The sequence below is a fragment of the Caenorhabditis remanei genome, chromosome X, assembly GCF_010183535.1.
Source record: "Caenorhabditis remanei strain PX506 chromosome X, whole genome shotgun sequence".
Classification (NCBI taxonomy): domain Eukaryota; kingdom Metazoa; phylum Nematoda; class Chromadorea; order Rhabditida; family Rhabditidae; genus Caenorhabditis; species Caenorhabditis remanei.
Genome location: NC_071333.1, coordinates 6,125,727 through 6,151,861, shown reverse-complemented (window position 1 = coordinate 6,151,861; position 26,135 = coordinate 6,125,727). Strand labels below are relative to the sequence as shown.

Below are 26,135 nucleotides of genomic sequence, written 5' to 3'. Positions count from 1 at the left end.
TTATCAGTCAAATTAAATTTTCTACAAAATTATGTGGAACAGTTTGAGAAGAAAAGAAAATAAATCAGATCACTCAAAATCGATATTATAGCTCATGGGCTATCTGTCTCTTCAGCTCAACAATCCGAAGAGAATTTTATGACTCTTTATCTCTTTCACTTTATTTCCGCCTCACGAAAACGAGAAAACGTGAGACATAAAGAATATCATAAAATTGAGCGAAAAAGATTTCTCTTGATCCATATGGCACTGAGAATAGAACAGTTGAATGTAGATGATGATGTGATTTGGATCATGAGAAAAAAGTAGAGATCAGTGAAGAGAAGATATTATTGTGCGAGAGAGACAAAAAAAAGTAGTTTCTTCTTCTTCTTCTTCTTGCTTTTTCTTCTTTCTCTTCTTTCTTCCCGGGAGCCGAGTGACAAGACCAGTGGCGGGGACGGAGATTGATAAAGAGGGGACTATCATTTGTGAGAAAAGTAGTAGAAGGGACCCGAAACGTGATATGTCTAGTCACGTACTTTTTTACCCCAAACTTTTTTCTTTCCTGTCAAACATTAAACTCTTTGAAATTTGGTTTAAAGTTCATGAACGATTTGCACTTTTACAATTTTTTGTGTGCATTTAGGCGCCGCTACTAAATTATGAATGTGGTCAAATGACCCTCGTTCCATTGAGCACGGCAGAGTAGAAGGGGAAAAAGTGGAGCGTAGATGAGATAAGATAAGTTAAAATAAAAGTGATAGGACACTTTTAAAATGATAATAAAATAAGAACAGATAGAGCACACTCGTCCCTTCCTCTTGCCAACCACATTTCGTTGTTAATGTTGTAGAACAGTTGTGGTCCCATCTTTTCTCTTTCACTCTCTTTTCCCCTTTCATTTGTCCGTCTTCCTCTCTACTCTATGGATCTATCAGTCTTCTATCCATCTTCCTTGGGGTTTTTTGTGATTAAAAGAGTCGGCATCTTGTCGTTTTGCTTGTCTTCAAGAGGGTCGTGTAAGCTGAGAAGTTTCACGATAGGATAAACAGAAAAGAGTGGAAATTGATAGGAGGAGACAGAAGCGGTCAGTAGGCGCTGACTGAAAAACTAAACGAGGCTATGTGAACTTAAGATGGAGATGCAAAGACACCAGAATATCCAATTTCCGGTATTATCAATTCAGAGTATATAAGAGCAATGCAATAGTGTCTCCCCAAAAGTCAAGCAAATTCCAGAACGGGGAAAACTTGTCGATGTCCTGTCAAACAACAAATTAGAGGGGCCGATAATGAAGAACGTTAATGAAATAATGGTGGAAAGAGGTAGACAAACTTTTTTCAGCGCCTACACTTTAGATTGTTTTTTTTTCATATTGAAACAACAAATTACTTCCTAAAGTTGGTAGTAGGCAACATAAAAACGCAAAACGGGTTGTTGATTTTTTTTATCAAATGGGAAAAAGAGAAGACTGTGTTTCAAATTTGTGACTTGATAACATGTTCAAAAAACAGTTTCATGGTTTTCTATAATGAGAGAAAAGAGACATTTCTTTTAAAATAGTCGCCGTATTTGGCTGTTTCTATATCACTGTTAACTTAAACACAGATACAGTAACATAACCAATATTCCTGCAGAGCTAAGGTTGGAAGTTTACTTTTGAGAATTTTAACTATACCAGTGAATTATAAGTAACCTACTTATTACATCAATTATGTTAACATAAAACAATTATCGAACTATCCACATGTTTAATTTTGATAGTGTAAAATAATCCAAATTAACTGTATATATTTTCTGCGAAAGCAAGATTCCCTTTTTTATTGTTTTTATTGTAGACATATTTTCATACCATACATTTATAATATACAAATTTAGTGATAAAAATTTTAAGATAAAACTGGTTCATGAAAATTCGGGGACCGATCTGAAAGTGTTCGTAACAAGTGATATCGATGAGTAATAACGACTGGACACCTGATCCTCAACTTTACAGCTCTTTTTTGCCCTCCCGTCAGTGTTTTCCGATCGTTTGTTGATACTTGACGTCATGAGTGAAAGGTGGCGGCGGAGATGAACGACACGTACCTATCTTTAACAACTCAAATGATCTGACACCGGCTCAAGAACAATTACGTTGGAGCAGAAGCAGAAGAGCAATATGAGCAACAGCACGAGATATCCCATTCTTCCAGGTGCTTGCGTCACTCCATCTCTTTCTTTTTTTACGTGCGTCCTTTTGTCGAGTATCCCCAATCGGTAAAGAAGAGCCATGGCAGTTGCCCCAGGGCCGCCCGGGCGCATCTATCAAGTGCCCCAGTATTTTTCGGAAGGAAGGGCCCCTCTGATCAATCGTCTGCAAGCTAACTAATTTTTTCTCTGTTCTTTTGTATCTGCAAATCTATCTATCACTCAAAAAATCGGATAATCATCCCTATCTTCTTTTTGATGATTCTTTTTGTTTCGTTTCTCTGTTGGAAGAAAAATGAAATGCTTCTCGATTCCATCGACAGGTGTCGTTTTGCTCATTTCCTGCAGACCACAAGTACGACATATATAATATTAGTCATCAACATATATCATTTTATTACAATTTCAGAATCACATGGCCTGATGGGAATCTCACAGAAAAATGAATATCAAGAACGCAATACTGTTGCTGTTAAGCAAGATTTTGGAAGTAGCAAAGACAGTTCAGATACTATCTGAAAAACGTTGACCACAAATTAAAGCTGAGATATAAACCGTTTCGGGGGAAGTTTGTTGATTTGTATGTGTTGAGGGCATCAGAGTAGATATATGGCAAATTTAGACTGAGTTCAATTGATATATTGTTTTAACTAAATATTCTGTAGCTCTGTTGAAGCCGGATTGGAGTTATCGGGAGTTAAAAATGGAGTTGATGGGAATTCATAGATGTCGACTACCTGGCTGGTGTTGAGATCCCTGGAAATTAATTATTCCTTGTGTTAAAACTTCACAAAAACCAGCTTACCATACACACTCCATTTCTTTTTTGATTTCTTTACTCTTATCAGGAACTGCGGATACGGGAGTTCCCTGTTGGAAGAAACTGTCAGACAACCTTCCGCTGACCAACTCGTAAAATGTCTCTTCCACAGAATATACATTAAATACGTGAGTGATTTCGACGTCTTCCTGGAACCTTCTAACTGATCTCTGCAAATAGAAAATCTAGCACTGAAAAATGATCAAAACGTATACAAACCTGTAGAGCTGGCAGAAGAACTAATAGATTAGCTAGTCTCATTGATGGATCGTTGATTTGTTTCACCCGACGATAGTAGTGAAGAACCTCTCGTAAAATTCTTTCTCGGTTCGATCTAGCGAGACTGACACATTCATCTATCTGACCTTCCAACCCATGATCCCAAAGCACTAAAGAGCAGAGCGTGAAGAATTCAAAGTTATCTACTTTTTCTCGTCGCATTGGATCTAGGACGTTACGTCTGTAGATTTCAAATGAGGGGACGAACATCCTGAAATAAGAAAAATAAGTTTAGATTAAACCTGGTACTGATACTGAATTGGCTTCATCATATCCCTGACTTGTCTGAAGTTCAAATGTATGTGTTTTGACCATACCTAATTGCTTCCTCGGAACTCATCAAATGTGAATTAATGTGTCCTCCATAAAATGTTTCCGGTCGACTGCAGTCAATATAGTCACCAGACGGTAAATACAGAATATCTGTTCTATCATTCAAACAACACTGATAACCACATTCCAAAATCATAAACGGCAGAAAAAAATTACGGTAGAGTAGTTTCTGAAATTGTTTTCTGGTCAGTATCGTCAAAAAATACGCGCAACACAAACTTTTTGTTCTTGATGTAACTTTTCAAAGTCAGGATAGGATTTGATTATCCAATCAGCTACAAGTCCGATTTCCTTCAGGTGAACAGTGTGTGCGTCAGTATACGCCACTGCTTTCGGTTCTCGACGCTGTAATTCAATGTTGGCAAATTTGATATCAAGTGTTCAGAAAACTCACATTAAATATGTTATCACCGCCAGTATTGTGGATCACTCTTCTGACAGTGCCCATATGAACATAGTTCTCATTTAATCGGTTTAGTGTTGGCATACCGATTTCTTCAGTGTTGATTGGAGAAATATCCTGAACATAAAGTATTTTTCATTTATGACCTTTTACAAAAAGTATAAACTCTTACCATTGGCCAACTAGAGCTTGGAGACACTCGAGGATTAGATGATTCTGAAGAATCCTGTCTGGCGAAAAGTTCACGATGACGTTGAACAGCTGAAAATTATTTTTGTACTAATAGTGCATTTTCAATATTTTTCTTGCTGATATTTGTATAGTCATACTGCGAAAAATGCACTGTTTCGGAGTATCAACCAAAACACAAAATACATCTACTTTGTTTCCCTTACCAGACTTTCTCATTCCGACAGACATACACTTTGTGAATCGACATGCGCGGCACATACATCGAACATCTGAAAAAAAGAACAGTAAGTCTTATGATATCAAGTGTTATTGAGTAACGCAATGTAATGTTTCGAAAGATCATAGTGCGTAAGTTCAAGTTCTCAATTTACTTTGGAGGATAAAAGATAGAGTTTTCCTTTGCAATTTAGATAAAGTTCTCTCAGTTCGAAAGAGCTTCTCACAAATTATTATTTCCGAGAATTCGCCTCGGACTAGAATAAACAGGTGGGTTTGAAAGCTAAAATTTAGAAAACTCACTTTTCTGAATAATGCAAGTACCCATTGCTCGACACACATATGTTTTGTTAAGGGCAACGCTCCTTCGAAAAAAGGCAGCACACGCTCTGAAATAAGATTTTTGAAAATAAAACAAAAAAGTTTTTCTTGTTAATACTCACCTACAAGCTTCTGCTCCAAAATGAGCTCCATCTCCACCTTCGCCGCACACACTGCACGGCTTCTTGTTGATTATCATTTGTTACTGACTGCGTCTGAAAAAACCCATTTCTGAAACATTAGTGAATTCAACCGAAAAAGTTGATGAAAACAGGAAAGAAAGAGAAAAAAGGAGGAGAACAGAGAAAAAGTGAAAAAGTGAAAAGTGCGTGCAATAATCTCTGGACTATGAAGAGAGAGAGGGGTAAATTGTTAAATAACTGTCGATGACCGAAAAGAACGTCGAGTTAGTTCCGAGACTTTGGGAAAAACTTCATGGGGGTTGTTTGCACTGGTGACATATGTCGGAGTAGATGAGGAGAGAGGAAACCTCAGTGTTCATTGATTTTTGGCAGACTTGAATTGTTTAGATTTGATTAGCATTAGAACGTAGAAAATGAAAAAATCAAAGTTCATATACTGTCTACTTATCGATCAATACATCATCATATTAAGATTATCAAACGGAGAGAAAAGATAAGCAGACACTAAATGAGAAAGAGAGAAGAAAATCGGAAAGAATGACATGATGAGAAAACATTCAAAAGTGTTACAATGAAGGGATCAATGATTTTACTGAATACTAAACCAGACGTTTGAATGATGACAATTAATGTTTATATCTTCAAAAATGGAAATGAAACTTCAACAAAAACATTCTTTTCAAAAATCAGTTGACCCATGATGTAGTGCCTAATCCCTAATTTTCAGCCTTTTCAGAGCACAAATCACACCAAGAAAAGGTTAGGTGTAAAAGCTTTTTTTTCGAGAATAGAAATTAAACTGAAATGAGTTCTTGGAAAAGGAATCGAAAATTGGAATAAATGTTTTTGTTTATAAAAGTTTTTGCTCAGCGAAAATCGTGCGAACCAATAAAAGGATGTAAACGTTTTTATTTAGATACTCATCGTATGACTTCTTTGGTTATTGGTACCTACACTACGGAAAAAAGGTAGCGAAAACATCACAAACTCTAACTGTAACTTAATTTCCGAACACGGAAAAAATATCACGTGGCAAATGAATTCTTCTTCTTCTTCTTGTCTGGCAGTTGTTTCTCTTTTTTGCCTTTTTTTCTAACAATCCCGTTCATACCAACAAATAGCACAAGACAGAGCATTGAAGCAAGAAGTACAAAAATTCAAAATGTGAAAACTGGATGTGCTCATAGGATGGGGTTGAGCCCGCCGAGACGGGCGCAAACATACTCTCCGACTCCTTCTCGCTTGTTCTTGCTCTCCAATGTATATTGACCAATTTGGAATCTGTTTTACATTAACAAACAAAAAGGAGAAAAAGTTAGTGAGAAACGGTGAAAAAGTATTTTCTTGTCTGGTAATTTTGTGAGAACAACAAAGTGAAAATTATAAACTTAAATTCTTTAATTCGTTTTTTGAATGCTTCTGCGTCATATCACTCCAAAATTGGATGATATTAAAAAAGACCCCAATAAAACCTAGCGGCGGCAGTCGGAAGGAAATGCGATTTCTAATATCAAAAGACCACAGAATCTTTATAAAACCTGAACTGGCAATGCACCTATATTGTTAATATAAAACGAACTTTGGTAAAAAGATGATATTTAGATTTAGTACACAATGAAAAGCAAAAAGATTAAGTTCTTATTAGACATCAGTTCAAATCCATTTTCTTATAAGCTTCCCCCTGTTTTCACCTGTTCCTAGCAGTAACATATACATTTTTGATAAAAATGAGGTTAGTCGCTGACGGCAAAAATTGAAAAACGAAAAACGAAAAAATCCAAAACAGGTTTTGATCGCACTTATAGACAGAGAGTGAATTTGCATCTTTTCTTCCGTGTTATGTTTTTCGCTTTCTCAAATCATGTTGAACTTTTCTTCTCCGCCCTTTTTTAGCTATAGATATGGAAATTTGAAATTTAAGACATTTGGAGTTCACATATTTGTTTTGATAGAGCTACAAGCTAGAAAAGCATAGTTGGGACAAACGTAGTGGGTGGTTCTCTGGAACTCGACATGCACAAAAAAAAGTGGGAAATGGATTTTTTGCAGATTGAGACATGGAGATATGTTCAGATCAAAAGATCACAAACTAGTTGCCCGCGGAAAAACTTCCAATGAGAAAAGAAAGTGAAGAGAGACGCCAGCGAAACAAATGGTCTTCACGCAAACCAAACAAAGAGAATTTTCAAAGAGAGAAAAATATTTTTTCAATACATCTGATATTCTGCAATCATCGAAACAATTGTATTACAAAATCAAGCATGTAGAAAAAAAAGTACTGTTGTTTGAAAGTGACAGTTGATGGAGGTGGAGACGATAAGATAAAAAGAACAAAAAATCGGAAACAGTATCGTATCTATAAAAAGTGAACTGGACTAGTTGATCTTTGTAATGTACTGACATAGAAACAAACTTTGAAATGGGGAATGTCAAAGAACCCGTTTGAGATTAGTTCCTAACACTTTTTTCATGCAACCTGCTCAAATTACAACCGAATTAAAGTTTGTGGAGCTAACTAAATCCGGCATTTATGAAAAATTTGAGCATCTAGTGGAGGGCCTGACAACATATATTTTATTTTTTAAACTGATAACATTCAAGAGCTGTTTGAGAGTGAGAATATAACACCTCATTACTTTACAGTGAATCAAAAATCTCAAGAAGTTGCAGTTTGTTTTTTGATTTCTTCCCCGCTTACAATGTTTGTTTTTCCGCAAGTAATGCGTTTCAATCAGACTATTACTTTTTAAAAACAACGTATAGTTATAACCTATTGTTCGAATTGAGCTGAAAACTTTCACGATTTATGAAGAATACACTTTGTGGTTCATAGAACTATTTCACGAAAGGAATAAACGTTCTCTGCACGACCATACTTTGCGAGCATGTGTTTTCATAGATCCACTACAAAACGCTCGGAAATTATGGTTTATATAACAACAATTCTTTTACAGGCGTGTACTTCCAAAGATCAACGAGAAAAAATTGATTAAAACATGAGCAACCTCACCGAAACATAGAACAATCATCAGAGTAAAGGACGTATTGTGTTTGGCGATCGAATGATGACATTCTTCTCCTTTCGGTCCATTCCCAACAGTTCTCCTCTCTCTTCTATTTTCTGACAAATCGAGATAGGGAGAGTGCGTCGTTTGAGGAATCGTTATCTTCTTCTTCTCGCAAACCAGAACATTTATTGATTATTTCTCATGTAACAATGACGACGATCATGATGATAAATGCAGCACTGCATTTTATTAAATTGGAAGATGTTATGGACCCTATCAATGTTAATAGTTGCTCTCTGACTTGTGATCGAGAATACATGATCAGTGAACTGTGTCAAAATCGGTACCAGACAAAATCTTATCAGTGTTCCATCAGATAACAATTACTCCTAATAAGTCTTTCAACTTGAAAGTGAACTGCCTTGTTACGTTATTCAGCCACTAATTGCGAGAATCCTAAACCTCTGTAATCATAAATTGATCACTCTCGATATAGATGCAATCTTGAACAACATTGATATCATCTTGATCAAACCTGCAGTACTCTGTGCCCTAAACGTTTACATTCATTCTTCATGTTTTCTGAAGTACATTAACAAAAATAAAAAAAATTTGCAGAAAAACTTTATTCTTGCAAAATTCATTACTGAAGTGACTATGGTAGTCAGTTATCAACAATGTGGGGGCAAATAGGGGAATATTTCTGTCAGTGGTACAGAGATGGTACAGTTCAAAAGTTGGAAGCACAAAGATGGGAAAATGATGACAGGCAAACTTTCTGAGTTTGGTGATTATTAATTGATTAATAAGTGGGGATTCTGGGGTTTGTATAAAAGGCGGGACAATTGTAAGGTAGGATAGAAATGAGGTCTTTCAAATTATGGCTAAAAGCGGATAGGTCAGGGGACAGTGTAGTACGGGCGAATTGAAACGGTAAAATGGGAATGACAATAAAAATTTTGAATCACATGGGATGCTTTAAGACTAGATTAGAAGTTTGGAATGTGACGCTTGAAAGATGTGGGGATAATAGATAAAATATAAGAATTTAATTCTTTTTCCTCTTTGCAGATGAGTCGTACTCATGAGGTCCCGAGGCATGTCGTTTTCCATGCTTCTTACTTTTGTTCCCCTTGCTGCATCTGTTACAGAACCATTTGGAGTCGGTGGGTTCGGCAGTGATTCCAACGCAGTGCCTGAAAAATGATACGTTTTTAACTAAAAGTTTATGTTAACGCAATTTATCTATCCAAACAGTATAAACAATGAAACCAAAAGATTGTGTTTTTTGTTTACATCTATTTTCCATTGAATCTCGTACTCGTCGGAGCAAAGAGCACGAAGTACAAAACGGATATGAAGTAACAAAGCGGAAACATCTTGCCGCGTCACGAAGCTAGATAACTTTTTATTTCAGCTGTTCTACATTTAGCTTTGCAAGAAGTGCAACTTATTCAGCAGAATCGAAACAAAATAACTTACCAATGGAACCAATCCTGACATTGATCACATCCCACCATGTTTGCTCCAACAGTGTAGGCCACCGAGCATACAGGACACACCCAAATTTCTTCACTGCTTTCGGATCCATCAGAATCGCCGTCTTCCTGGGAGATGAGTAGACGAGGAGGTGGTGCAGCTTCTTCTCTCTTTTTACGAGCTTCTTCTTCACGTTTCTTTTCACGTTCCCGTTCTTTCTCACGTTCCTTCTCACGCTCACGTTCACGTTCACGTTCACGCTCCTTCTCACGCTCTTTCTCACGTTCCAGCTCTCGTTCCTTTTCTTTACGTTCTTCCTTTTCTTTCCGACGTTCTTCTTTTTCCTTCTGACGTTCTTTCTCCTTCTTTCTTTCTTCCCGACGCTTTTCCTTCTCCCTACGACGCTCCTCTTCTTCGTCAGCAACCCGTTTGCTTTCCATCTCGATGCGAGCTTTCTCTTCTCTGAAATGAAGTATACAATAGTGATGAATAAGGCTAAATAGCTAAATCAGTAAGTCAGAAAAAGAAGAGAGGATAACCAGAATCTAATATATCGAAACACACGTCTACTCGTACTAACATTTCTCGCCGAGCCGCTTCCTTCTCTTGGCGCTCTCGTTCTTTTCGCTCCTCTCGTTCTTGCTCCTTCTCGCGGCTCCGCTCCTTGTCCTTTTTGTGTTTCTTATGCTCCTTGTCCTTTCGGTCTTTTTTGTGATGCTTCGATGAGGATGAAGATGGCGACTGAAAATTCGGTCAATTAAGAAGGAAAACATAGTTGGAAGATTGCAAAAAAAACTGCAAGACGGCGGACAAAACCAAATCTCATGTCCAGCATAGCACTGATTTATTCTGAATCAGACGCGTCTCTAGAACAGGCAAGAAGAATACTTTTCTTCCAGTCAGTAAGTATACTACCGACGTAAAAGTTTTATCAGTAGGATGCACTTTTTCAGCCACATATACTCGTGTGTTTAATGCACAAGAAATGAGTTTATCAGAGAATTCTCGGAAATGAATTGGCAATTGTGGAATTTCGACAATATTGTAGGTCGGCCAACTGATTGTCATTGTTTAAATAAACTTTGCCCTGAACCTCGTCATTGTAATTGACAAAATTGAGAACTAATTAAAAGCCCTACATAAATCAGTTTCTAATTACTTGAAAATTTTAGGCTGACTGTCTCACGAATTCCACAATATCAGTATTACAATGAGTACTAAAATGAAAAGTTGGTTCATAAAAAACCAGTTGTTTAAAAAAATCGGGGCCCTCGACCACACAAAGTTCATTCTAACAAAATTCTCAAAAAGTGAAATGTATATACTGGGAGCAAAAGATATACAATCGGGTCACAATTTTTGTGCTCTCTGCTCAAAAACCTAAACAAGACCGTCACCTCGTACGGATTGAGCTAGGTCCTGGAAGCGGGCTTTGAAAAAGGGTTTTAGGTATTATAGAGTAACAACTTACACGTTGCGACGATCCTGGTCGTTCTGGAGATGATGGCATGGGCTTCTTCTCCTCCGCTTCAGCAAGGTTGAAGAAATTCTTGAATCGGAACTTGAGTGGTGGCTGACTTGGTGATGGCGGTGGTGGTGGATCTTCCTGGTAGTTGCCCTTAGATGACCCTGGTCGACTTCCTGAGTTAGTCGAGTCCGGGCGCATTGGTGGTTCCTTGGGAGGTGTTGGAAGGAAACTCTTATTGAACTTTATTTTCAGTTTAATAGTTGGAGCTGGAGTTGGAGTTGGTTCTGAAAAAAAAATGGTAACGCGTTAACTTGACTGAAGATCAAATTAGTAATAGAGAAGATGAGAATCAACAATCTTCTTCAATTCTCGTCACTAAGAAAGCAGAAATATGGAAACGACATTTTACAATGCCCTTCCTTCACCCTCTCTTGTTTCTTCTCCCACACCCCAATTCCAATTCCCATTCATAAGAAATGCGAGAGGCACCAAAAGAAAACCGAGACGACTATGCTGAAGACGTCCACCCAAAAAATATGATGAAAACGAAATTGAAAAGGGGAGGGGCTCAAGAAGTCGTTTGATTCATAGAAAGAGTGTGTTCCCATTTATCAAAAGTGGTTTTCAAAAGAAATATATATTATTCTCCTTCCCCATTTTAGTGTCTAGTATCTATGGGGACCTTGTTGCAATATGTAAAATGAAAGAAATGAGACAATGGGCAAACAAGACGTGAAAAAGAGACACTACTCGGGACTTAAGCTTGGCACAGGATAGAGCGAGAAACGCAAAAAAGAGAGAAAGAGAGAGGGACCAAGGACATGGAATGGAACCAATGAATATATCTCTGGATATCTCTGGACCCTCCAACGAATTTGATATTTTCAGTTTTTGAAGGTCCGGGGAGCGAACAAGTTTCGTTTCGTTCTCTGTGTGTCTCTTTTTTCACTTTTTTGTAAAGAGAGTTTTCCACGTGACTTGGAATCAAAATCAAAGTGAGAAATCGACGTTCTGAACAAACGAAAAATTTTTGGAGAGGGGTGGAGAGGGCTACCTTCGAAAAGTGACAAAAGAACTTTTTGTAACATTTTTTCTGGTCAGTTAGATCTTGGACACCGCCAACGTCACTCGAGTGGGGGGAATGTTTTCTGAGGTGAACTTTTGATTTGTCGGGGACTTTTGTACTAGAACTACTAACGAAATTAGGATCATCAGTGACTTGGCAAAAAACAAAAGGAGGGAGAGAAAATAAAAAATATAGAATTCTCTCAGTCAACATTTTTTTGAAACTATGGAACGTTCTCTCTCTTTTTTAAGACACGATAATTAGCAGCCGTTTCTTTTCTTCTTTTCCAACTGCTGCGTCCCCGGTCTTTACATTTTACGTTTGCATTTTAAACAGGGTTGGGTCGATGTTTTTCACAACAAAAAAGAAAAAGTGAATTGTTGAGAAACGCCAATTTCTTGGAGTAAGTTGACCCTTATCGTGTTCAAAAAATTTGAACTTCATTCAAAGAACAGTAATAGTATGATAAGCTGAATGAGTGTATAGCATACGAGAGTGTGTGATGAACGAATGGCCTGTGTGCAGCTTGAATAGTTTACGTAATGGAAATCAAACATTGACCGATGTGAGAGATGGCAAAAAGCAATGTGCTGTTGTGAGTCATATGATTTTCGAATTGTTTCTTCTTTTCTTTCAATAAACCAAAAAAATTGAATTTTGCACGAAGCGCTGTGATATCCAGGCTAACGTAGAAACAATGTTCTTCATCATGAGAGGACACAAAAATAATGGAAACGATGAAAAAAGAGGAAGAGAAAAAGCAAAAACGATTCTTGTTTCTTTTTTCCTATTTTCCTACACGGGGGGGGGGGTACGTCTTCCTTTTTCCTCCTCCTGTCCCGGGTTTTTTTTTGCTCTTACGTCTTCTGCTCTTTTCTTTTCTATCGTTTTTTCGGAGTAAGGGGGAAGAGCAAGGCAATGCTTTGCGGATTTGTCTATTCTGTGTATTTACATCATGCTGATGGTTGAATAAAAAGTAATTTTGAATAGACGATGGGCACCGAGGAAAAAACCGATGAGGGTTACACGCTGACGACGGAAATGTGATGTTGGTTGGAGGAGGAAGAAGAAGGAGGATGATGAGGAAAAAGAGGAGGAGACAAAAAAAATTGAAGGAAAAGGAATGGATTATCTGACTGACCACTAATCTTTTTTGATTCAGAAAACTCATAAAATAAATTGACATTCGCGATGTGTACTAGGATTTTGTTACGCCCATTCACTGTCTGACTGGTCAAACTGGACTTGCCAAGATAACGCCTAAGCGATTCAGACATAGAGTTAACAATTATATCAGTAAAGATTACATTTGACCTAAAGTATTTGAGTATTCACCTATACATACCGCAACTACAAAACAGTTAGCCCAAAAAATTGGTTGCATTGATAACCTATTAAAGTATAACATGAGGTTTCGCTATGTGTGATTCAGTCAGTTGAGAACATTATCAACGTTTTGCAAACCACGGAGCCTCGAATGAACTTTATATTATTCCAAAAGAGTGAATAAAACTGACTTTTTGGTACACGTCTTCTTCAGGAATATAAAATAAACAAACGGAATCATGGAAAGCTTTTTGATAGAAAATGGAAATGACTATGGCAGGTACTTGGGAAAATATGTTTTTATGGAATCTTTTATGGCTTGGAATCTAGATGCTGTATAAAATGAATGTTGGGAAAATCTTGTCCTCTCACCGCTTCATGTTATACCGCCTACATTAACTACAACACATGGGGAAGCTCCGTACAAAGTTGAAATCGAAAGCACTTGTTCATGGTTACCAATAGTAATGTTAACTTGTGTTGTAAAACGAACCACAACTATAGTGAAATTTCTCGCGGAAGTCAGAAGAACCTTACTTTGGTCAGAAAGCGGAATTTTATGTCCAACAAAATCGAAAAAGCTATTTTTGGTACACACGATAAAGCGTAGAACTGTAAAGGAATTTGACAAGGAGTCAGACACAGCAGCTAGTTGAAGAAATATTGACATTTTGCTCGTTGTATAAAATAGAGTTTCAATTGGACAAAACATTGTTAGTGATCACAGAATAAATGTTTTAGTTCAGGCATTTCTTTTTTAGTATACGGGATCATTATAAATTTTGAGTGATTCTATCAGAAAAGTTTTTCCTCCTCACGACGTTTTTAAGGTAAAAAGCTAGGTCTAATTGTTGCAGCTCATTGCACTGAATGATAACGTCAGCAGAGCAAGGGGCTTCACAGTTGAGCGCATTTCACCCAAACCGATTTAATCTGTTTCATATTCTAAAAATATTTAAATACATACCCGGAGTTGGTTCTTTTGGTTGCTCCTCTCCCAGTTCCTGTTGCTCAGCCAACCTGCGTTCTTCTTTCTCTTGACGACGACGCTCTTTTTTCTGTCGTTTGTATTCCTTGTATTCCTCGGAGTTCTTATCCCGCTTTTCTTTCTTCTTCTTTTTCTCTTTCCCATCAGGGAAGTCAAGAGGAACATCGGTATTAGAGGAAGATGGTCCAGCTGCACTGGGTTCATCAGTGTTGATTTCAACTTCCAAAGCTGGTTCATCCAAAAAGATCGGAGCTTCTTCAATGTCCACTGTTGCACCAATCACTGGAACATTTGCAATAGGTTCGATAATTGCATTGGCGAAGACTATTGGTGGAATAACCACTGGTGGCTCCACTGGTTGAGAAGGTGTCGCTTGCTGAAGAACTGAATTTGGCATCACCATCTGACTTCTTGCACGTAGGAGTTGATCACGAATCTCCTCGTTGATTGTCAACTTTTTGTTTTTCTTCTCAGCTTTGTCAATTTTTTCCACCTTTTCTTTTTCCTCTTTTGGTTCATCAAGCTTTTTTTGTTGTTGAGCAATGATTTGTTCACTAAGACGCTTTCTCTGAAACGATTAGAAAGTCAATCAACTATTTGATAAAAAGTATAGCAATTTCAAAAGTTGCATCAACTTTTGAATATTCAAAGAATGCAATCACCAACCTTCTCAAGAGTTGCTTTCTTCGGTGGACGTCCTTTTGGCTTGGGAACTGTAACCACGGCTCCTTCCGGTTTTGGTTTCTTAGGACGCCCGGGACCAAATTTAGTTCTAATTGGAGTATTTGGATTACCAACACTCATGGAGCTTCCTGGTCTTGAAGATGGAGCAGATCCGGGATTTGAGGCAGTTCCGGGTAACTTCAGGAGAGGTTTACTCTTAACCAACTCTGACATCTTGAATGTTGGTCCAGGATCTTCTGAACTTGTGGCAGAGGTGCTGGCAACAGTACTGGCAGCCACAGTGATTGCATTGCTGCTTGTCGGGAACAAGTGCTGAAAAATAACCCAATTATTATTCGATTTGATAACCATTTCATACATTTTACGCTTTTCTGAGGATGTATCGCTTGCGAGCAAACGTTTTCTACAAAATTAGCATACGCACACTATCGTCGGGTGGGGTGGCTTTGCTGTGAGCTGATGCTTCATTCGGGAAAAAATGCACGGAGACGGCGTATTGTGCTAGCAGATAAAACAATTTTGTCTTGCATATTCTTTTTTCGCTGGTTTTCTGGCTTTTCGTTTCGATTTTTTGTTAGTTATTGTACGCTTTTGACAAAACGTGCTGCGAAAGTTAATTAGGTGGTAATTTCTGGTGGTAACCAGTTCCATAATGCAACTTTTTTAGTTTGAAATACAGCTATCAAGTGAGTGGGGAAACTTTTCTTGTCGATCTTTAAAAATAGGACCTGTCGATTTACAGCGGGTGCCTTTGCTTTCAACTCAAAAGCATTTTTTTTTCTTCAAGCCGAGAAAATTAAATTCTGAATTTGAAATTTGAAACTTCTCGGCTACTCCGATGCTTCCACTTTTTTCCTCTGAATTTTCAAAAGTTATGAAAGAAACTTACAGCAAATGAATCATCTTTGAAAATTCCTTGCAGCACTGTGTTGGTCTGCCAATTTGCATTAGCTGCTGCTGCTGCTGGATCACTCGATGTTGATGCTATTGATGCAAACGGTAGAGACTGTTTTACCGGTTTAGCCGCAAGTCTCTCTGCTGCTGCTTTAGCTGCATTTTTTTCTTGAAGGATTCTTTCCTCTTCGAGTCGTCTGTTCTCCTCCACCTCTTTGAAAAATCCCATTGCAGTATAGTCCATATCCTCAAAATTTGGAAGATCAGAGTCTTGCATTGTGGTAATTCCTTGCTCAAAACGTTCTCGATTCCGTTTTTTGGCATACGCGGCTTCTTCTGCTTCTATACGTTCTTTTTCTGCACGAGCCGCTTGCGCTTCAGGTGTTTCATTCCTTCTGTAGGTGTTTATCCTTTTCAGTTTGTTAAACTCTTCTTGTTCACGATCCGCAGCACTTTTCACTATTTTCTTAACTGATTTCTCTTCAATCATTTGCTTTTTCTCTTCTTCGATCCACTCGGGATGTACTGCTCGAAAGTAGGGTGGAATATTATCTTTCCGTTCTTCTAATTCTCGCTCCGAAGGTTTGGGTCCATACATTGCTTGGTAGTAAGCTTCGTCTGATTTTGTTATATCGTTATCCGGCACCGGGAACAAGGGAAGCTGAAAAAAATTATATTTTCATTTGAAAACTGTCTCAAACTCACCGCATGAAGCCTCTCTGATGTGACCTGTCTTGCATAATCTTTCAAATCTTTCATATTTACCCGATGTCGTTTTAGTGCAGCCATCACATCCGTAACAATTGGTTGTGTTCTACCCGCTGGAATAATCATTCATTATTTTTAATCCTACCTAGAAAAATGCTAAAAACTCACTACACTCCATAAATAACCTCGTTGAGTGCGCGTACTGATTAATTTTGCTCCTTAATATCGCCGATAATTTGTTAATTGCTGCTGGAGAGACAGCAGTGAACCCGAAATTCTTGCACACGTTTTTGCAAGTATCTTGTAATTTTCTGTTGGCGAATTCTTCACCCGAGATGAGCGTCGAATCGTCCATTACCTGCAAAAAATGATTACTTTCAATTGAAAAGATTTTAAATCAAGATATCAGAAGAAAAGCATGCGGTATATGAAGAGATCACCTGTTCCGCTACAACTTCCTCAAGTTCCTCATCAAAACTCTCATTAAGGTCTGGAAGTGTAAACAATCCTTTATTGCACAATATTATCTCCAGACTATTTTCCAGTAACATTTCTCTATCGCTCTATCCGCTGCTAGTTTCCTCGTACAAACTTTCTAGTTTCGCTTTTTTAAATGAAGCTGTGGGAATATTCAAAGCGCCTTTTCTCAGTTTCGAAAAAATTTGTCCAGTAGAGCGCGTTTGCTACCATACACTGGCTTATTGTTTGGTGTGTACAACCAAGAGAAAAATGCGACTAACGGGGGGAAAGACGGGAAAGAGACGCTGACAACGAAAGGATAAGATAGAGAGACAGGTCGAAACAACGCGTCTTTCGTTGTGAGCGACCTTGGTATGTATAGAAAACGAGTGGAGATGTGATGAATAGATAACAGGAGGAAGAGAGACATAGAGACTGTATTAGAGAGAGTAGGAAAAAGAGACGCAGCCGTTTCCTGTTTGCTCTAGACTTTTCTAACGGTTACCAAGAAATGGATCTTTCTATGTTTCCGTTTCAACACATTTAACAGAAATTGGTGTTTCAGAAACTCAGGTAGAACACATTCTAAAAATCAGCGCAGGTGGAACACAGAAATGAACAACAAATTGAATTTTGCTCGAACTGCCAATAATTAAACTCACTCTCGATTCTATGACCAACTTATTGATAACAGAAATTACAAATGTCAACAGTCCTACTCACACAAAAATAAGAAAACTCTTTGTTATATAACAAAACAACTTTGGCAGGATTAAAAACAAGACGGGGCACAGGATAAAGGCAACAGCAATCAATAAGAAATGGCAACTGACCACCGTTTGCACTGTGCGACTCTCGAGAAAAAGGAGGACTACACAATGAATAAGGTGAATGAGGCGAAGATGGTCCGAGTGACGTGGGAAGAATTATTTGAGCACCGTCTCCAGGTCAGTCTGTGAGAACGTTTCTGTGACACATGGTATGATAAAACAAAACAACGCTTTGTCATACTTTGATAGTGAAACAAATAAAATGGTTTCTTTGTCTTCTGTAGGTCATAAAATATGCAAAAGATGCAAATCATATGGTTTCATGGAAAATATATATGTATATATAAAATGATAAGAGTTGTTTGGTGATTGTTGAAAATAAACAGATGGTTTACAGTTTTGATATTCAGTGCTAATATTTAAATCTGAATGAATTTGAAAAAAATGGAAAAAATACAACCGGCAACTGCTCAAGGCTGCTTCTCTGGAGAAAAAATTAAAGTGCGAAACATTCACAGAAATGTAGGATTTTGCAAGTGACATCCTACTAAACAGACAGAGTGTATATGTATTTATACAAGATTTAATATATTTAAGGATTAAGGAAAGTAGAATTGGATAAAGTTATCACACGTTTTAATTCAAGATTCAACTAGAGAATCTTCTCATTTTGATCGAAAACTGAAGTAAAAAATTTTTAAAGTGTGAAAAATTGAAGAAACTAATGAGTTTTCGAAATTTTTATACAAAAAGCTAAAGTGAAGGTTCACTGAGTAATACCATTGTTCGTTGAAAATTTTACGAAATCTGGCGGAACTTTTTGAAATTCCGCGATGGGAGAATGGGCGACCTCGTCATGAATCTCTTGCTAAAGAATGATGGCTGCTAAATACCTGGGGGTAGTTTGTTTTTTATTCAACCTGAAAATTGAAATTTGCAGAGAAAACGGATTGAATTACTTTAAAAATGCTCAAAAAGTCAGTAGCTCGTGAATTTTATTTTGATTCAGCACATCTGAACATTTCTGACTAAGTTTTCCCACTTTAAAAATCTCATTTACGCGTTTGAATGAGCTCAATCGATTTGTCGGAGATATTAAATATGAGCTACTCTGTAACTAACTTTAAAACCTGGGAAACAAATATAAAAAAATCAACAAAAACAGTATTTTGAGTCTAGAAATTTATTCAGAGAAAATGCGGTCTAAGAATTTGCTTACTTTTATGATAATAGACGATTTTCTCCTCCAGAAATTGATGAATGTTTAATCTAGAAACATTTGAAGTTCCAAATAGGTGGTTTTAGTCTTTTGGGTAATCTGGAGTGAAAGCCATAACACTTCGGATAAAACTCAGATAAGTTTCATTCTTAAATACATATGATACGTCAACCCCACAATTATGAAGGAAACTGATTACTGAGAGTTTTCGGATTGCTGCCATATCACTATTGGTTTCTTAAATGATGTTATCATGAAGCTCAGTCCTCCTTACTTTTATTCGAAATTTTCTTAAATTGATTCTAGGGTAACCAGTTTTACACAAGCCTAGGTTATTTTTTCACTGGAAGGAAAAAAACGTGTTGATATAATTAGCAGAGCACAGATTTATTCCAGACTTTGATAACTGGAAACTTCTGTTCAAATTATGAACATAGTCCACATATAATCCGATTCAAGTTGACTTTGTTCAAAAGTGGAGCCTCTCAAATGTCAGCACAGAAACTGAAAAGCGGAATAAATCAGTTTTACCACAGCATTTAAGCGAACATCACAGCGAGGCAGAAGGGTTTGTGATACAGAAAAACTTTGTTCGTTGATAAGGAAGTCTACGACAAATCTAAATTGATCTATATGAATGCATTAATTCAAACAGTTTCAATAAGTACTCGAAAAGGTATTTAATAATAAAAACGTTTTCTCAAACATCGTTTCTATTTTCAGGAAATTTGCAATAATTTTTCTTTCAAAATCACCAAATATATCTGTTGTGTGTCAAGTAATTCGTTTTATTCATCATGTATCAAGTAATACGTTTTATTAAAATGTTATTTTGCTCTCAAACATTCTGAAACTTGCCGGCGAGAGTTTACAGTTTATTTTTGTTAATGAGCTAGATGACTAGCTGCTCCTCGGCGTAATTGATTGTCCCATAGTTTGTCGGAATTGTAGATAAAACCCGAACTTTTATTATTTTAATTGACACCTTTTTTGTACATCTTGAAACATTATTGATCAGAAAAGTGATTTTTCCCTCGAATATTCTTCAGTGCTTATAACGTAAATTATTTATTTGAGATGCGATAGTATGCGCTACGTTACATTTCAGACAATATGTAACGTTAATTGCACATACTTTCTAGAAAGAACAACTCTCTTCAATTTGAGATTCAGGTTTTATGAAGAGTACTACAAAAATTGTTTCTTGTGGATTCCAATAATTTTATTTTATGTTTCACAACAGCACACACAAACGATCAAACACATTTTTAAAAAGTTTTTATTTTCCCTCTCACAAATATTTCAGAACTTTTTTGAATGTGAAACAAAACATTTTTATTCTGCAAGATATTCTAATGTCTTTCTGCAAAAACGTTTTTGGGATGTTTTAGAAACTATTAAAACCATTCTCTGACACTTTCCGTAAAAAAGAACGTGCAGATCTTATGTCATCTTCACATTGACTTCTTTTTTCAAGTCTGACTGAATTCACTCATCTCTTTTCTTTTATTTGCTGTCATGCGATCGGTTTTCAAATACTACTTAACCCTGGTTCCTGAATGCACATATTCCATCTATCTTCTGGCATCAACTAGTTTTCCAAGATTCCATTCTACTACACCCTTTTTAAAAGTTCTCAAAAAAATGAGAGTGGTGGTTTACTGAAAAAAAGATAAGTTTATTTATATCTTTCTTCTTCATTCGTTTGGGCCATACGACCCTCTTTCCAATTTCCAGATGTTCTCCATTCTTCCCCTCATTTTTCCTCTTTTCTCTATTTTTTTGCCGTTGGTTATTTTTATTCCACTTCGTGATCGCGTCACTTTTTTCAATCCTTCATTCTTCTTTTCGTTTCATTAAATGAGAAAAGAATCTTCATCTTCTAGCTTCTGTTTCTGCTTCTCCTCCCCTCCATCTTCTTCAGCTTCCGCTCCCAAATGAATTCATCTGGGAAGCTCCGGGTACTCTTAAAATTGTTTATTTAGATTTCCGTTCAAAATTCCGTTTTCCTCTTTCCACTCCCTCTTTCCACTAGCGTTTACCCTAACTCAAGTTTTAGTCATACAAAATTCCACTTCTCTAATTTTTCGAGTGAACAACTGGATGAGTAAAAAGAAGAGAAATGGCGACTGGGCCACTGAAAGAAAGGAAAACGAAAAGAAGAGGCGCTTCGCTAAACGAACACGTGAACAAGAAGATGAAGACGAAAGGGAGGACGACGAGGAGATGTCCGTTTTCTTGCGCCTTCTTCACCTCCTCTTACCAAACTCGTTTACATAGTTCTTCTAGTGTATTTCTCTATGTGTTGTGTTTTCACGGGAAGAAAAAAAGATTGACCTGCGAGAAAAAAGGAAGAGACAACATTTTTGGCTTTTTGTCCTGCGACGCTTCCCACGTGTTCTGACCACTCCTTCTTCCTTAGCTTCCATAACTAATTTCCGTTGTCTTTGTTCTTTTCCCTGCTCCTACCAGTTGTTTCAACAGCTAAAACTCACACCTCACATTTCGCCAAAGTCCCTTTCAATTTTCAATGTTTCTTCTTACAAACTCAATTATAGGTGACATTTTCTAAAATGTTACAATAACGTGCCACGCTACTTGATTTGCAATCTAAGTTTAACAATTGTGAGTCACTGCACTGATACTAACAGAAGTGTCATCCGGGACTTGACGCTGATTAATTTAAAAACCAGATCTAAACAGAAAACGCGTCATTAATTTCAAAAGCTATGAGCAATTGAAACGACTATTGTTTCATAAAAACCCTGCTACAACTTTTTCAAAAAAAAAATGCTTTTCGAAAAAAAGTCGAAAAGTATGAAAAAGCTTAGTGTCCTTTCGTTTACAAATTTCAAGTGGTCACCACTGGAGACTTGAGTATGAGGGATAACCATTCGTAGCATACATAATCTACTAGCCGTAAATCCATTTCAAAAATGGTGTTTCTGTTTTTTTCTCCCGGAAATCTAGTCGTTTGACCTACAAAAGCAGTCAATGTATAACTTTCTAGAGCACAAGCACAAATGCGAAAAATAAACAAGCACAGAAGTTTTTCTGTAGAGAAACTTGTCATAAAAATTTTTTGATAGAAACTGTTGCTGAGCTTTTTATAACATAAAATTTTATCGTCTTTCGTTCCAATATTTTGAAGTTTAAAACTAATTTTCTTTTTGATGAAGAATCGTGAAATTCTGGTAGACTCGCGTCATAATTACAAAATCGAATTCGGAACTACGAAAAATAGAAAAATAAAAAATAACTCCAAACAAGATTTTTTATTTCTGAAATTCCAGATCACTTTGAGATTCACCACGTTTTCACGAATTTTGTCACCAAAATCTATTCGCATGACGTCCTGTTTTCTAAAATTTTCACCATGTCGACCTTGAATAACAGTGTTTCAATCACTCATTAGCCTCCGAAAGACCCCAACATGTCCGACCTTTGTGTCTTATATTACCTCATTATTCAGTTGTAATAGAAATTGAATTGCGGATAATTTGAAAATGTAAATTTTAATGGAGACAAACTAAGAAACTGTTACATCTTGAATTCTTATTCGATAGTTAGCCATTCGAACATTTATGTTAGGTCTTGAAGTTTTTTAGAAAAACATATTATTTCCAACTTTTAAAACTATTATTTCAAAAGAAAACGCAGACACCACAGTAACCTGTCAACAAACAACTTGAGATTCTGTGTACTCAAAACAAGTACATAAGTAACAAAAAAAGCTAAACACCCTATTCTTCGCGAGAAAAACCGTTTGTAACTATTTTGCGTGGGAGCACTGGATTTTTACCACTAATTTTTCAAATGGTTGGTTTCTTTAGTCATTGACTCAATTGAGTATCAGTCATACCAATCCCTGTCACACTGAGGCGGACTGAACAGCTGAGATGGGCGATTCTCAAAATAAGTAACATATGTGTAATCTTGAACGAGTGTCTGGCTGAGTCTGACCTGAGCACTCAAGTTACAACGTCTTGTGATCAGCTAGGGGAAACAACTTTTGTCTGGATCTGCAGCATTCTGGAAATGTTTAGTGTTCAGAACCGGTGTTGTTTTTTTATAAACCGTAGATGGGTGGTTTTGAAACAAATAGATAATGTGAAAATTGCAGTATTGAAAGTTTTGTAACAAGCCAAACAGATGAAGATAGCTGAGCAGCTTAGTTGCTTCTGTTGTTGCAAAAATCCATCTTTTGAACAATAGTGTCACAGTGATGCCTCATGATTTGTGATTTGCCCAGGAGGCTCTTTCGATATGTTCCAAATGTTTGCGCGTTTTATTGACTTCCATAGTCTCATTACACTCTTCCCTCCTCTATTTTTTCGATCGGCCTTTTTTTGACGTGTGATGACCAAGCGAAGCATTTTTCGGCAGAATTGTTTGGATCTGCCCCAGTAGAGATCCTCCTGTTCATTCTCTCACTTCTCCAGCAGTTTTATGTTGTAGATCTTTTTCCCTGAATCACCAACTAGTTCTTCTCCCACCCAGTGGTATTTTCTCACACACCTCTTGTTCTTTTACGCAACAATAACTGTTTGTTGTACTGTGTCACATTATGGGCAGCTGCATTTTTGATGCTCTCTTAGTCTTTTATTCAGTTTCACACAATGAACATGTTTAGACAATGTATGTATGTGATTAGAAATGTCGACGTCTTGAAAGAGACGAAATAGACGAAATAGATGCTAATAAACGTTTTGGCAAAAGGCTGAGAATTGTGTACAACAGAAATAAGCGCAACCAATTTTATGTGACTGTAACTCATGGTTTGCTGAAATATCACAATATTTTTTCTACGACAGCTAGCAAGTCAGTCTTGTGATGCATAAACGTACAGTACCCTTTTTTGTTAATAATTCCTACCTGACTTTCACTTCACAAGACTATATTTTGTTCTCGATCCTTGCTCCCTCAGCAATATTTTCTTACAACTGTCTTTTTTGACAGTACACGTAGTTTAATGCTTTACGTCTAACCATTTTTTTCCATCTCGTCCTCCTACTTGTCCGTTCATTTCGTTACCATCTCTCGTCCGAAAGTATTTGCTTCTTCCAAATGACGCATCTTGTTGATTCTACTCTCCTTTAACAAACTGAACTATCCCTTTCTCTTCTTCGTCTCAATTTTTACGAGTTGAGGGCTCCTTGGCCTTTATACTCTGAAGGTAACTAATCCGACACTTTGTTGTTCTAGCTCTTTCCTCTTTTCTTCCACCACCCGTTCATCAGTTTTCACTTTTTCCCATCCTTCTCGCTTTATGTCTAAATCTAAATGCAAATAGACACCACCCTGGATTGATTGGGTCGAAAGGTTTTGTGTGAGAGGGGGCAAGTAGAAAATGAAGACTGAACCCCAAAAATGGGCGGAGCGACGCTTATGGCTTGAGGGAGAAAAAGATCAAGAGAAGTAAGAGAAAAAGAGCGGGGGAGAGCGAGAACGCCTCCATTTTGGTTTTGTGGTTTTCTGAAATACACCCTGTTCGCTCATTCTGTGCTTTGTACTTTTTTTAAATTTTTCAGTTCCTCAAAATTCCAAAATCACTATAAATAATGTTCCAGATGTCTTCCATTACTAGAGCCGTCACCTCACGGCTCAGCGAGTTCACCAATGGAAGACAACGTCTCACATCAGAAAAACGTAAGTGGACCAGATTTTCTTCAGAATTTGATCTGTAGGCCCAAAATCTTCATGTTTTGAATTTTCTGGAAAGAAAGAATCATGATCAGCTTAAAGTTTTGTTATTTGAATAGCTGTAATTGTTTTCCCGTCTGAATTCGCAGTCGAAGCATAAAAAATCAGATTTCAGAATCCGTCACACCTGGCCAATTCAACTACATCATTCCTCCAGAGATTATTTGGGAGGACTACCAGGCTCAAAAACAGGTACTAGTGAAATAACGGTTATATTAACTATAAAATACAATAATCATCGATGTGAATGGGGCACTGAACCTACATTGAGTTGAACAGGAACTGTACATACATTCATTTTTCATATTAAAAAAAACCAATAACCAAGTATTGCTACTTTATGTTTGCGAGGCATCGGGCACTCACACGAAAGAACAGGCATTTCCGCACCATACCCGAAAAGGAGCGTAAAGTTGCGGGGGGTGAGGACAAAAAAGCAGACTTTCCGGTCTACAAAATGCTAGACCGCGCTGCTTCAAGTTTTTTTTGTGTTGTTGTTATAGTCAGAGAAGTGACGTGATTATTTATTTTATGCGCATTGGCACACGAAAGTCAGGAAAAAGGGTAACATTCGAAATTTTATGGGACATGTTTTCTGGGAAATTACAAGTTTCCTTTTGGAAATCTCAATGGTATAAATAAAATTCATCAATGTTTTCCAGGAACCACTAAAAGTTGACGTCGGATCTGAGACCAAGATCGAGATTCCGGAAAAAAAGACAAGCCCAAGCATCTTTTCACAAAAGGTTAGTTCCTTTCTCTCCCTCCCCCGGAATGAGATCTTCTTACAATCCAATCCATATATCGTATCGAAGAGAGGATTTGATTTGAATGGGATTGCTTGTAAAGTTGTTTATTGACCCATTCGGTCGCCTTTCCCTTGCCCAACTGACCGCTTTATGGTAAATCGAAGAAACGAAAAACCCGAATTCAGATGAGCGCCGTCGTTCGCAAGTTATCGCCATTCAGTGACGATAGTTCGTCGTCATCATCAAAGGAAAAAGACAATGGATCAACTGGTGTGGCTGGAGAAGAAGAGAAGTCGGCAAAAAAGAGTGGCGGGCGATTCAAAGAAACGGTAAGGAGAAAGAAAAAGAGATACAGTACTTTTTGTGCCCCCTTAATATGATAAGAGTGATAAGGGATGACTGGTAAAGAAGTGATAATAAGCGTTCTTTGATTTTTACAGAAACAAAAAATGGAACGATTCAAGAAACTTCGTCGGTCCAAAGATCGTCAACAACTCATCGAATCCAGTGACGATGAATGTTGAAAGCACACCCTGCGTCTTATTTTAATTCCGTTTTAATTCGTTTCTTCCGATTTGAGAAATTCCATATGCTGGTTTCCTTCACCAAAATTCCAACTTTTCCTGACCTTTTACTTTTGAAAATTCACAAGTTGTTTCTGATACTTAACCTCACTGTCCCCGTCTTAGCCATTTGTAATAATAATATGGACTTTAGAAGTTCATTTGAAATATG

At 37.2% G+C, this 26,135-nt stretch overlaps 2 protein-coding genes across 2 annotated transcripts; one reads left to right on the top strand and one right to left on the bottom strand.

The window, feature by feature from the left end:
* Window positions 1–2,822: 2,822 nt before the first annotated feature.
* Window positions 2,823–4,935, bottom strand: GCK72_023172 (uncharacterized protein; the record flags this gene model as incomplete). The annotated part of the gene is made up of 10 exons (XM_003103207.2): window positions 2,823–2,928; window positions 2,978–3,162; window positions 3,212–3,482; window positions 3,589–3,773; window positions 3,824–3,949; window positions 3,999–4,124; window positions 4,180–4,268; window positions 4,403–4,468; window positions 4,719–4,804; window positions 4,859–4,935. The coding sequence occupies 10 exons, from the start codon at window positions 4,933–4,935 to the stop codon at window positions 2,823–2,825; spliced, it is 1,317 nt and encodes a 438-aa protein (XP_003103255.2).
* Window positions 4,936–24,518: 19,583 nt separating this feature from the next.
* Window positions 24,519–25,924, top strand: GCK72_023171 (uncharacterized protein; the record flags this gene model as incomplete). Its single annotated transcript, XM_003103280.2, has 5 exons — window positions 24,519–24,597; window positions 24,767–24,843; window positions 25,314–25,397; window positions 25,586–25,729; window positions 25,841–25,924. The coding sequence occupies 5 exons, from the start codon at window positions 24,519–24,521 to the stop codon at window positions 25,922–25,924; spliced, it is 468 nt and encodes a 155-aa protein (XP_003103328.1).
* Window positions 25,925–26,135: the final 211 nt, after the last annotated feature.